Raw genomic sequence first — 13,762 nt, forward strand, 5'->3', positions numbered from 1 at the left:
TATTCATACATGTACAGTATGAATAACATGGTAATGGTTCAATGCAAAGAAAGGTGCTCCAGGATTATTACTGTCTGGGGAATACAGACTAGTCAGTAGAGCTGACAGATCCTCCTTAATGTATAATTCGGAAGCTTGGACATTTGGGTACATGCTTAGTATGTACTTGGGCAAGTTATAAGGACAGAGATGATGTTCATTTTCAAAACAATAATGACCACTGGGTGATGATAATCTTAGTGAATGCCCTTAAATAGCCACGTTTTGTAATACTCCAGATTCTAGATGTTTATTTATGGCTGTAAAAAGGCTGACATGAGTTCAGAACTACTTTCACATACATTTATATTAAGAAAAACCTGCCTTCTCCTGTGTTTTCTTTTTTGCAGATTACCTTAAAGGGCATCTGTCAGCAGATTTGTACCTATCAAACCAGCTAAACCTGTTACATGTGCGCTTGGCAGCTGAAGGCATCTGTTAGTCCCAAATTCATATGTGTCCGCATTGGTGAGAAAAACGATGTTTTAATATATGCAAATGAGCTTTTAGGAGCAACGGGGGCATTGCCGTTACACCGAGAGGCTCTGCTCTCTCTGCAACTGCTTTGCCCTCTGCACTTTAATCGACAGGGGCAAGCAGTGTAAATGTGATCATGCCTGCCTCGTCCTGTCAAAGTGCAGAGGCTGTGGCAATTGCAGAGAGCAGAGACTCTAGGTGTAACGGCAACACCCTCATTTGCATATATTAAAACTCACCAATGTGGGCACATATGAACATGGGCCCAACACAGCCTTCAGCTGCCAAGTGCAGATGTAACAGGTCAGCCAGTTACATAGGTACAAATCTGCTGACAGATGCCCTTCAAAGGCCATGGACAACCTTGGCATGGGGAATTTTTTATTTTTTTTACAGACTATGTGACCTGCCTTCCCTGATGACATAGATGCTCCCCTTCTCGCACACTGATCTTCGGTGTACATCGTCCTCCCTCTCCCGGCTGGTATTTACAACAGTGGGAAAAGGGATGGGGCGAGTAAAAAAAGCTGACAAAGCCAGGAGCAGAGTGCTGTCTCCTCTGTGTCAGAAGCAACAGGATAACTAGCTATGTGAAGGCGTTACACAGACTCTACATGGTAGAAAATTTGTTATGACGAATATTTAGAAAATTGCTTCATTTTACATTTTGGAAGCAAATAAAATAAAAAATTGCAAAGGTGGCCATAGACTTTAGGTGTAGTGACTTTCCTACTTACAGGCATTAGATACAACAATTAACACAGAAAATTACAAATAAGTTTCACTGTGTAAACAGACTTTTACTAGCAAATGATCTACATGAAAGAGTGTTCCTGCCATTCTTAACCATAATCCAGTGCATCCCACCATTAGAGTTGCGTGCTTCCTCATATTCTCTTTCACGTACACGCAAGCCCTTGTGCTTTTCACTGCTCCCCCTACTCGTTCGCATGCAAAATGTCTAGCGGCCATAAGGCATTCAGAAAACAATTCTTAGTATATATTCACCGCTAATATGCAGGGGGACATTTTGCTGCATATTAGTGTGTGTATCTTATTAAGTCAGTAGGACCTCGTAATATCGCTGAGGCAAAATGGCTGCCTTCACTATGTCTATGTGACAGATGCATTTTTATTTTTGCAGGCATGCAATAACAGTGAATACATAGACCACAATACAGCAAATAAAATAGCAAAATGTCAAAGAACACAGGCTTAGGATGTGCAACAAACTGCAAAATAAGAACAGATGATTGTGATGCGACAGCAATGTGGAAGATAATGAGTCTCTGCTAGTTCGGGGTTTTTATGGCACCTGTGGTTTATAAACAGCTTTATCCTTTCAGCTGCCGAAGATGGGCATGCAGTGCCCAGCAGAACCCCGCAGCAGTGAAAGGGTTAATAATGAGTAGCTCAAAACATATAGTTCACAGTTTTAATAGCATCTGTGTGGATTGCAAAAACTAGATTCTAAATAGTCTGAACATTGTATAATTTGTCTCTTTTTCTTGTATATGATAGCGTCTATATTGAAAATGAAAAATATATTTTTATATATATATATAGATATATACACTAAAAACTCGTATGGCTGATCTGTGAGTTCTTGAGAGAATGAAAGAAATACAAAATTATACAATTAGCCCTAACGTCGTTATTTATTGTCAACGGGCTTTGAACACATAAATCTCTGTAGTTTTTTTAAAACTATTAAAAAATAATAGTTAAAATCAAGGAATCCAATTCTATCCAGTGACTGAAATAGACGTAACGTACTGTAGGGAACTGCTGCTTTACTACTGCCGTTACGGGCGACGCCAAAATGAATCCTGCTGCAGGAGAATGAAATAAAAAGTGCTGTTCTTGTGAGTGATTACCATCCATGTGCATGGCAGGGTGCTGGAGGCAGTACCCTAGTGTTCTCAGGTTGTCTAGCGCTCAGAGTACACTGAAGGAAGCCCGGCTTAACCAAAAAAAGGGGCTACCGGTATTTTGCAGCAAAACGATGCACTGCACAATGGTTCACAACGCAGCGGCGCGGCTTGCCTAGATACTGCTACTAGATAAGTGGCTGAGTAGGTTCAAATGGAACTAAGGCACTCAGACAAATAGTAGTAACAGCTGATATTATACAAATCATTGGCTTCTATGGTCCACCACGACGTGGTGATAGAGAGGGTCTCCTCTGGTAGTTTGGCCAGTGACAGAGAAGACGTTTGCATACACCTGGTTGATATATTCAGTGTTGTCTCGATAGTGCATTGGCAGGTCTGTCTGAACTTGTCTGAATACTTTTTCCCCTTCCCCTTGGAAGTTAGGGAGACTTCAGTTTTCAAAGACGAGACTGCACCAGCAGCTCGTATGTGTATCCGATCTATGACGACGAACGTATGACAGCGTGTACAAATGGCTATATTTAAAAAAATGCTAATTATGATTTAAGTTGAAATATTTTTTTGTTTGTAATGTAATAGTTAAAACACACACCTACAAACTACACGGTTCAGAACAAATGTGCTGTGCTACATTCCGGTGGACTCTGATGGGGGTCTTTGTACTAGAAGATGCAGCCGGTGAGGTCAACCTGCGTTTTCCTGCCGGATTGATGGGTGACAACCAAGACTTCTCATGCTTTGTGCATCTTCTCCACACTACAGCTTTTCTGTAAGATAATGAAACAGGCTGATTAGGCTGGGTCCCATCACGTTTCTATGATCAATTTAGCAGATCCATATAGCAATAAAAGCAGATGCAAACGGATGCCAATAGATGGGTATCCATTTTGCATAGACTTAAAATGTGATGTGAGCCCAACCTTACAATGCTATTCCCCAATGTGCATATAGATTCAGCTTTAATTACACAGAGAAACAAATACCTAGGGAGCTAATCTGATATGGCCTTCGATGTTTAACCCTTTTCTACCCAGGGCAATTTTCAATTTTTGTGTTTGTTTTATACTCTCTGCCTTCCCGAAGCAATAACTTCTTTCATTTTCCATTCACATGGTCATATGAGGGCTTGTTTTTTTTTTTTGCGGGACAAGTTGTACTTTCTTATGGCACCATTTATTATTGCAAACGATGTAGTGGGAAGCTGCAAAAACAATTCCAAATGTGGTGGAATTGGAAATGGAGTCTTGCTTTTATTGCATTCCCTATGTGGTAAAACTGACCTGTGCCCTTCATTCTCTGGGCAACTGCTCACTGTCGGCAATGCAGTGTAATTACAGCTCTGCCATCCCCATACACTTTGAAGTGAATGGGACGGAAGAGCTGTAATTACACTGTAGTTACTGCAATGTCGATGGCGAGCAGGTAAAAACTGAGGGGAACACAGCGCTCACAACTTTCAAGGAGTTTTCTAAAAGTTTCAAACTTTGATATTTTCATTGGAAACGGTGAGGGCGGCAGGAGTGGTAATTGGTCATATGCCTAGTCTGACCTTGCAGTTTAGTATAAGAGTTGTCACACTGTGGTGAAGATGGCTGCGAAACTTAGAACGCTCTATCATATGCGTTTTGTTGGCAGAATGTGTGCTGACAACGTCTTCAGGGGATCAGGCAGGATCATATTTGGAATAAACAGTAAGCAAATATGCTCCTCTAACCTGCCTCCTATACACAGTCAAAGACTAAGTGTTACCAAATGTAACAATGTTATAAACGTCATACAGGGTGCTGATTGGTCCTCTATTTAGTAATTATAGTAGCTATACAACTCACTAACAGTATGGCAGTGTTTCAATAAGATAAGCCTATAGTTGGAATGTGCAATTTCAGCACAGTATTTGATAAACAATGAAAAATAGGGTAAAAACATCATGCTATACGTTAATATTCATTGAGCCTACGTTCAGGTACTAGATTGAAATGTAATTTGTTTTTGAAATTCTTAATAAATAGTATTTAAAAAAAAAAAGTGTGGAAAATTTTTGAAGACCCCTCGTATGTACTATATTTTTGGAGAAGGGGACGTTGATCCAGCAATTTGTACTGACAGCCATATTTGGAGTTAAGATAGAATTGTTCCTGTAATGTGGGGCGATCGGCAACCTCCTTACAGGTTTTTTTTTTTCATTCCCCTGTGTCAAGAGAGTAAGATTACAGGTTGGATTTCATGAACCTGTGTCTTTTTTTTTTTTTTTTCTCAACCTTATCAACTAGGTACGGTAACTACATTGTATTGAAATGATATATATTATTTTGAGAAGCTGTAATTTGTAAAAATAATATTACAGAACATAACCAATTTCTAGAGCTCTCTGCTCTACGTTGCCAGTACTGAGAGATTGCTTACTGGCAGATATAAACTAAGCTTTGGGTGCCCTCTGCTGTTCATAGGACTGCACAGCCACTTAATACAGACAGTAACCATATAAAAGTGAATATATATACATTTCGTATATATTTTAATGGACATGATGAGTTTCAGTAATGACACAGCCAGGCAGAGGTTTTATGTAGTACAGCTTCCCTTCAATGTGACAGCTGTTCTAAACTGAGAATACTATGGACAATAAAGACAGCTGACCATGCCTGAAACTATATCATCTACATTTACTTACACCCAGTGGTTCATGTCTTTGGTTACAGCACAGGTTAATGAATGTTGTAACACTTAATGATTTAGTGCTAAGGTGGAGTATACTTACTTCAGAGGGGAAGGAAAGAGAAAAGTGCATTCAGCCCTGCAAACTGACCTGTAGAGGAAACAGACAGGTTTAACCCTACAATATCCTGGCAGGATCCTCAAATCTCTATTAGGGCTCATGCACACAGCGATTGCCCGGCTGTGCCCGTATTGCGGCCTGCATACAGCGTGTCAGCAATATACGGGCCCCGGCCGTGTGCACACTGCATCAAGGATGCGGACTCATTTACTTGAGTGCTTCCGTGGGGTTTCTCTCCGTGCTTCTGCACCGCTAAAAAATAGAACGTGTGGACGGATCACAGACCCATTCAAGTTAAATGGGTCTGGATCCGTCTGTGGCAGCCGCATGGATGGTCCTCAATGCATGGAACGGCCGTGTGCATGAGGCCTTATGCAGATTCAGTCTGCCCCCTTGGATTAAGCTCCCTTTAGAAAACCTCTATGACTAACTGATTGCAAAGGGTTCTGGTGGGAACACGCACGATCAGGAACTTCATGCTAAAACACATGGAGCAATATATGTTACCCACTGAAATCAGTGCACACATTTTGAAATATATGGATATGGCCTCATGCACACGACAGTATTTTTTGCGGTCCGCAAAAAGGGGTTCCGTTGTTCTGTGATCCGTGTCCGTTTTTGTTTCCGTGTGTCTTCCAAACATGAAGGAAAGTAAAAATAAAATTAAAGTTTAGTTTGCCATGCAAATGATAGGAAAAAAACGGACGCAGATGACAATCTTGTGTGCATCCGTGTTTTTTCACGGACCCATTGACTTGAATGGGTCCGCAAACTGTTGTCCGTGAAAAAAAAAGGACAGGTCATATTTTTTTCACGGACTTGAAACACGTATCACAGACGCGGATGACAAACGGTGCATTAGCCGAGTTTTCCACGGACCAATTGAAAGTCAATGGGTCCGCAGAAAATCACAGAAAACGGAACAACGGACACAGGACACAACAACGGTCGTGTGCATGAGGCCTCTCAATGGCCCTCCAGAGTGAGAGTTGGTCTCTTCAAATTAAATCTTTAGAAAAAAAAATTGAAACTTAAAGAGTCGCTAGGTCAAAACATCTGGGGCTTGGGCCCCACATGTTTTGTCCAGGGCCCTGAACAGAGTGACCTCCAACCATACAACTGTCCTGAGGACATGGGGGTGGGTCCCTGTCTGACACTCTCCAGTCAGTGCTGTCAGTGTCCTACTGCCCAGTGCCACAAACCACCTGGTAACACACAACTGGACCTTCATTGAAACTGTTAGCAGTTCATAACTTCTAGATGAAATAACAAGAATGGCACCACCACTGATGCTCCACAATTGTTATTACATGGGGATTGCAAGCAGACACTAAAACATGTCAGGAGAGATGACAGGTCCCAAAGATCAAGATTATGGCTCATACATATGTGTAAAGAGGTTTTCCACTTGTTTGGCTAATACATAATACCAAGGACAGTTTCTGAGGCAGAATAGTTTTTTATTTTTTTACAAGCCTGAGAATTACTTGGGTCATTTGAGAGAAAAAAAAAATATTTCTCACTTGTTCCAACCTAAAGTAGAGGCAAAGCACAATCATGTTACCTGGTAGGCTTCATCCTGCAGCTTTTGTTTGAGATACTCTTCCATCTTCAGTTCATTTTCAAGTTGGCGCACAGAGTCGTTCTCATAGGTTTCATCTTCATGTCTGTTATATTGATCTTCTGGGACCCTGCAAATATATGTTTAAAATTTAGGTTAACAGTAGTCGTTTCACCTGAGGCCACTTCTTTATGTAATCTTACTTATATGTTTCAAATGTAAATAGTAATATAAATGCATAATGGCCTGTTGTTACATTTTAATATAGTGACCCGCCATGGGAATCACTAGGTCAAAACATTCGGGGCCTTGGCCCCAGAAGTTTTGTCCCAGGCCCCGAATGTACTGCCTTCTAATGAAAAAACAGGAGATACTACTGACCGGGACGTACTGCAGGAGCTGAAGGACCTATGATGACATCACAGTCAGGTGATATGTGCTAGAGGCAGAGGTCCAGGGTGGAGAAGGACCTGCGATGATGTCACGTCATGTGATCAGTGCTATAGGGGACGGAGCTGAGCTGTGAAGAGGAGAACTAGTGGAGAAGATCCTGACTGTGAGGACTTCTGTGACATGAGGAGAGGTAAGTGAAGGGATAGATGCAGTGTGATAGTACAAGAGTAATCCTGGGAGTTGTAGTTCTCCTCTCTTACACCACCTCTGTATGTTAGGGCTGAAGGGAGGGGTGTTATTTACATGTGGAGTGACTGTATGTTGGAGGGGCTGAAGGTAGGGGAGTGATGTTATTTAGGCCTTGTGACAGCAGTTTAAGTAGCGTTCATCACATGGCCATTTTTATAACCAATTGCAGTCTGTGTTTTTTTTTTATTTCTTTTTTTAAGCGGCCAGTGAATAGTTTCATCTCCTATTATTGGCCATGAAATCAATGGGACCGGTTTTTGATGGTAAAATAGACAGGAGTGCGCCCATGTAAGACGATAAAAACAGGTACAGTGGAGGTAAATGACATTTCAGGAGTTAAAATAATTTTAAAAATACTCCCCTCATCCACTGACTCCTCAATGGATGCAGCAGGACCTGCGCTCCCAGTGTGATGACATCACACGATCACGTCCTGCTGCATCCAGTGAGGAGCGAGTGTCCCCACTCGTGAAAGTGAATAAAGTGGGGGGTTTTTTGGCAGTCAAAATGCTGTGGGCCACATTATTAACGCTGGGGGCCGCTATGGGGGACCATTAATAATGCTAGGGACCACTATGGGGAGCATTATTAATGCTGGGGGCCAATATGGGGTACATTATTAATTCTGGGGGCCACTATGGGGAACATTATTAATGCTGGGGCTACTATGAAGGACATTATTAATGCTAGGGGACATTATGAGGGATATTATTAATGCTGGGGGACACTATGAGGGACATTATTAATGCTGGGGGACACTATGAGGGACATTATTAATGCTGGGGGCCACTATGAGGGACATTATTAATATTAGGGGCCACTGTTGGGGCATTATTTACAATCAGGCCATTATGGGGGGTTGGGATAAGCCAATGAAATTAATCTGTTTTTAACAGCCAGATGGCGAGAAAATGGACGCACAAAGGGTGTCTGCTTTTAACGGCCTATTTTCTTTTACATTCATGTGCATGTAACTTTACATGGGACTGTATGTTGGAGTGGGGTTAAGGCAGGGGACTGATGTTATGTACATGGGACTGTATGTTGGAGGAGGCAGGAGAGATGGTGTGATGTTATTTACATGGGCCTGTATGTTGGAATGTCTGGGGCATTATACTTTCTGAGGGCACAACATGGAGGATTATAACTATAGGTGGCAATGCAGGGGCACTATAAATACAGGAGACATTATCGGCGTCCTGATTGCTACAGGGTGCTCTGTAGGAGTGCTTATACATCAGCCTTATTACTACTGAGGGGTCTGTAGAGAGCTTTTCTTACCACTGTGGGAACAATAGGCATGCCTTATTTCTATTGGGGGCTCTCTAAGGGCAATATTAATACTGGAGGGCTACTTCTACTAATGGGGGCATTCTTGGGGGGCATTATTGCTGTTGGGGGCACTGTATCCCTATACAGTGATGGCTTACCTTGGAACTCCAGCTGTGGTAAAACTACAACTCCCAAGATGCCCCCCTTGCTTGGCTGCTCTCAGAACTCTGTAGAAATAAATGGAGCATGCTGGGAGTCGTAGTTTCACCACAGCTGGAGTGCCAAGGTTAGCCATCACTGGTATAGGGTATTATTACTAATTAGGGCATTCTAGAAGAGAATTATTATTGGTGGGACTATGAGGAGCACTATTACTATGGGGGGCGGGACTATCTGTATGGCAGTAATTTTTCTTCAGGGTAGTATTTGGGGGTATTGGGGAGCAAAGCGAGCAGCAGGGTAACACTGTGGGGACTCCAGGTTGGGGGATGATGATAGAAAAGTGAGGAAGCTAAGATGTCTGTGTGTCACACTCTGCAGAGATGAGGTGCAGCTGAAGGAAGTTGTCTGGACTGAATGGAGATGATGACAGAGAAGATCTACATCAGAGGAGACGTCACTTGGGAGGCTCTGGATGTGAGAGGTAAGGGCTGCTGTATACTCCTGAATGTTTGATAGTGTCTATGCAGCAAGTAAATCAAGTAAAATGTCTTTAGTGCTAGTGCGGGCAGGGGGAGTCGAATGGGGCCATATGCATTGGGCTTGGGCCCCCGGATCATTTGAGACCCTAGCAATGCCCCTGGTGACCCCTGTATACAGTAATTTAAGTGAAGCCAGATAAAATTAGATTTTCTGTGCAACACCATACAATATACCATACCATGCATGAATGCAGTACCATGACAGCACTCCAGGGATGGTGGAAAGGGTTTCCATAGCTGTGATATTATGTCCATGATATAACTTACTGATGTAGGCAAGCGCTGTCAGCCTGCAGTAAACAGCTCACAATGTAACTTCCCTATCAGTATGTCTTTGGAATGTGGGATGAAACCGGAGTACCCGGGGGAAACCCATGCAAACACGGGAAGAACATACAAACTCCACGCAGATGTAGTCTTGGGTCAGAATCAAACCACTGAGCCACCATGCTACCTCACGGATTTTTTTTACTCCTGCAGCACCTCCTTAACTGTGCTTCTCAAAGTAATGTGGGTTACTAAATGTATAATGGGCCAACATGCCAATATAGCAGCTCGTGCAATGAACACATCTTATTTATCAGAATCTCTAGCATTCAGGCTCTATTTAAGGCTCATTCACACATCCTTGTCCGTGCTCAAATCCATGAGCAGGTGGTCAGTGATGCATCAGTGTGTCTGTTTTTTGCTGTCCGTGTTGCATCAGTGTTTCACGGACACTGAACAGCTGAAAAATTATTTTCAAAAGAATCTCTTCTTAATGATCCATCACTCCCATTATAGTCTACGGGTCCGTGAAAACCACGGATGCCATCCGTGTTGCATCAGTGTTTCACGGACCCGTAGACTATAATGGGCTTGATGGATTCGCGAACATGGACAAAATAGAGCATGCATCCGTGCTAAAAAACAGACCCACGGACCGTGCTAAAACACGGATGTGTGAATACACGCATTAAAATGAATAGGGACGTGTGCTGTCTGTGGAGAACACGTACAGCACACGTCCATGAAACACTGACGTGTGAATGAGGCTTTACACTGTGACATACGTATCAGAAAATGATCCAGATGTATGGAACTGTATGCCATATACAGTTCCATATGTTGCCTATATACCGCAATTGTATATTTTTTTCTTTTGCTGTGCTCTCCTGCATACTAAATAGTACAGCGAGCTGCATTTCCTTTCCAGCTAAAGATAAGATATTCCAATGTATACAAGCCCAGCGAATGCCAAAGAACACTTTTAGGCTAGGGCTACACTGCGAAAAAGTGTGTTGTGCGACAAAAAGGATACAACTACGCGGCGACATGTCGCACAACATCCCTTGAAAAAGCGGAGCGAAACCTACGTCGGGGTGTGCTCACAGCTGACTGGAGGTTGGATCCCTGTATTGTACCCCTTCCCAGGTATTTTCTGTCCCTCTTCCCTTTTAGCTGCCTGTAGTTTGTATATCCATTGATGGTTTCCTACTGGTACCTTGTGTGGATTTTTTTGCATACAGTGAATTTGGGATTGAGATCGGTTTCAGGTGATCATTGGTATATATATATATTACTACTGTATACGTTATTGCTCATTTACCCTTGTGCTGAGCAAGCTTAGATATTGGGATCTTATACCCTGCCGGTCAGCACGTGAGCTACTTCTCGCAACACTACCTGTATTGCTGCTTTACTTGTTTTAGATTATTGTCTTGAATCATGTGTCGTTGTAATTATTTGTCATTAATTACCTAATAAAGCTTTATATATATTTTGTATGTGTGTCCCTACGTTTTTTGGGGGTTTTCAACATCCATGTCGCGAAACATTTTATGTAATGATAGTCAATGGTGCTGCACTGAGACATGACAGTAGCACAAAAATCCAACTTGGATGGATTTTTATGCGACTGTCACACTACAGTTCAGCATGTTGCATGTTCCACACCATTGACTATCATTATAAAAAAAATTGTGCGACTTCTCTGCGACACGTCACCGTATAGCCCTAGCCTTAGGGTCTATAAACACATTATGCATATGCATCAGTAAAAAGTAGGAACAGATCATAAAAATATGAAATTATAAGAAACACATTGGAGGAGATTCATCAACTACCTTGCGCCTGAAAAGTGGCATTAAAATGTCGCAAACTATGTGTCGCATCTCTCAGATTTTTCACCGCCCTCGCCACTTTCCCGAAAGGAAGCATGGCAAGGGCGGGAAGCAGCCCCGACAAATTGATCTTCATTTATGGCAGTTTTCTGGTCCAGATGAAGTTAGAAATCTACGACAGCTTTCAGGTGTCGTAGATATCTGTTTAGGCGCACAGACTGCAGGAGGATGAGCCCAATTTATGACGAGGTGTGCGCCGGTCTTGATAAAGATCCCCATTGACTTGATTAAACAGATGCTTACATATCTGCACGAATATTTCCAGCCGCTGAAGAATTATGGTTGTATGTTGGTTTTCTGGCATGAATCTGAGCAAGGAAAGCTTTCTCTGAGGTTGGAGATGGGACCAGGTCCTCAAAGTGAACTCTCCCGTACTCGGCATTCACACTGCCTTCTGCTTCATTTCCCGCATCTAGAAAAGACAAAAATGGAGTATGAGATACAAACTGTTATGAAAGCAAAATTACATCCCCAGGCTGTATGTAGTGATCTGCTGTATTTAAAGGTATGTCCACACAGGAAGTAAAAAGCAGTGGATTTTTCTGGGGATTTCTAACTGCGCATTGCAAAGGGTGAAATACACACTGGAAGTCAATTTCCATGTGGATTAAATGCAGATTGTGCTGTCCCAACTAATAGCTCTAATTTAGAATTTATATTAAAGGCGCATTTTTGTACCTGTGAAACTGGTTGACCTGTTACATGTGCGCTTGGCAGCTGAAGGCATCTGTGTTGGTCCCATGTTCATATGTGCTCGCATTGCTGAGAAGAATTAAGTATTATTATATGCATATAAGCCTCTAGGAGCAATGGGGGTATTGCTATTACACCTGGAGGCTCAGCTCTCTCTGCAAACTGCCGCGTCCTCTCCACTTTGACTGCCTGGCCCTGTCATTCAAAGTGCAGAGGGCACAGCAGTTGCAGAGAGAGCAGAGCCTCTAGTTGTAAAGGCAACACCCCCATTGCTCACTTGCATATATTAAAACATAATCTTTCTCAGCAATGTGGGCACATATGAACATGGGATCAGCACAGATGCTTTCAGCTGCCAAGCGCACACATGCAACAGGTCAGTCAGTTACATAGGTTTATATCTGCTGACAGATGCCCTTTAATTGTATTCTGTGTTATATCTGTTTTCTGCTATACTTAGTGTACTTTGCTGCCATCTAGTGGCCATTGTTATATTTGGTTTTACGTAAATTATCTATGGTTGTAATTCATATGTCATTCTTCTTGTAACTCCTCCTCTTTTGTAAACTCATATGTTGTGTCCTTCAGTTTTTTTCTGACTGCATTACAGAGCCGAAGAGAGGATTTTCCATTGGCCTCTGTCATCACAACCGATATCATGCACAGAAGTATGGAAATGGCTGAGTGGCTTGCTGTGTTACACTGTTTGTGTAGCTCCCATTCACTGCGATGGGAGTTATGGGAACAGCAGAGGGCCAACCACTCAGCTGTTTGCATAATCTTTTCTCCTCAGACCAGTATTTACTGTGGGTTATTCCCATCTCCGCCATAAAAGGCTGAGATGGGACAACCCCTTTAAAAAGACTCTGTCACCAGGATCTTTCTTTTGTCTGTATGTTAAACAGCTGCAGAGATATCCGTTTTGCAAATGAGCAAGTTTGAGCACCAGGAGGTGGAAATAAATCCTTTGAGCACTGCTTGGTAACACCCCCTGTGCTCTACACACTCCCCTTCCCCTTGATTGACAGCTCAGCCCTCAGCATGCTGATGTCTTCCCCTATGTCGTAGCATCTACATATCATATACTCTATGTACTATAGCTTTACTTGCATCAACTGTTTCATTCTCTGCAGTTTTGCCTGTGCATAACCTTCAGCATGACAGGAAGATGCGCATTAAGGAATTCAATGTATGGCTTGGTGAATGGTGTCTGAATCGAGGGTTTGGCTTTGTGTCTCATGTTAGCTCTCGTTGGAATGGAAAAGAACTGTACAAGAAAGATGGTTTGCATCTTTCTCTCAAGGGAACAAATGTCCTCAGTGAACAGTTCAAAGTATTTGCTAAGGAGCATTTAAACTAGGAAAGGGGGGCAAAAGAGTGATAATCCAGCAGTCCGACCGCCCCCCGGAACAATGCCAGAAGATGCCAGTAGCACATAGGTTAAGAAATGACAAGCTCAGAGTCTTGTCTACAAATGCTCACAGTTTATGGAATAAGATCAATGAACTTGAGCCTATAATGGCATCTGAGAATATAGATTT

The 13,762-nt window shown here is 42.4% G+C and overlaps 1 protein-coding gene across 14 annotated transcripts in view; it reads right to left on the reverse strand.

Annotated features, from left to right (window-relative positions):
* Positions 1-563: 563 nt before the first annotated feature.
* Positions 564-13,762, reverse strand: part of DTNA (dystrobrevin alpha) — a 359,099-nt gene continuing 345,900 nt past the window's right edge. For 9 of the 14 annotated variants that reach the window (XM_044292987.1, XM_044292990.1, XM_044292994.1 and 6 more), the window contains 3 exons: positions 11,772-11,940; positions 6,755-6,881; positions 564-3,178 (listed from right to left, as the gene is read on the reverse strand). In XM_044292987.1, the coding sequence (XP_044148922.1) occupies positions 3,143-3,178; positions 6,755-6,881; positions 11,772-11,940 (332 nt within the window). In that variant the 3' untranslated portion in view covers positions 564-3,142. Of the gene's footprint in view, positions 3,179-5,169; positions 5,218-6,754; positions 6,882-11,771; positions 11,941-13,762 lie in introns of all 14 variants that reach the window. The other 5 variants (XM_044292991.1, XM_044292985.1, XM_044292995.1 and 2 more) reach the window with 1 other exon arrangement.

The sequence above is a fragment of the Bufo gargarizans genome, chromosome 5 (assembly GCF_014858855.1).
Source record: "Bufo gargarizans isolate SCDJY-AF-19 chromosome 5, ASM1485885v1, whole genome shotgun sequence".
In the NCBI taxonomy this organism is placed as follows: Eukaryota; Metazoa; Chordata; class Amphibia; order Anura; family Bufonidae; genus Bufo; species Bufo gargarizans.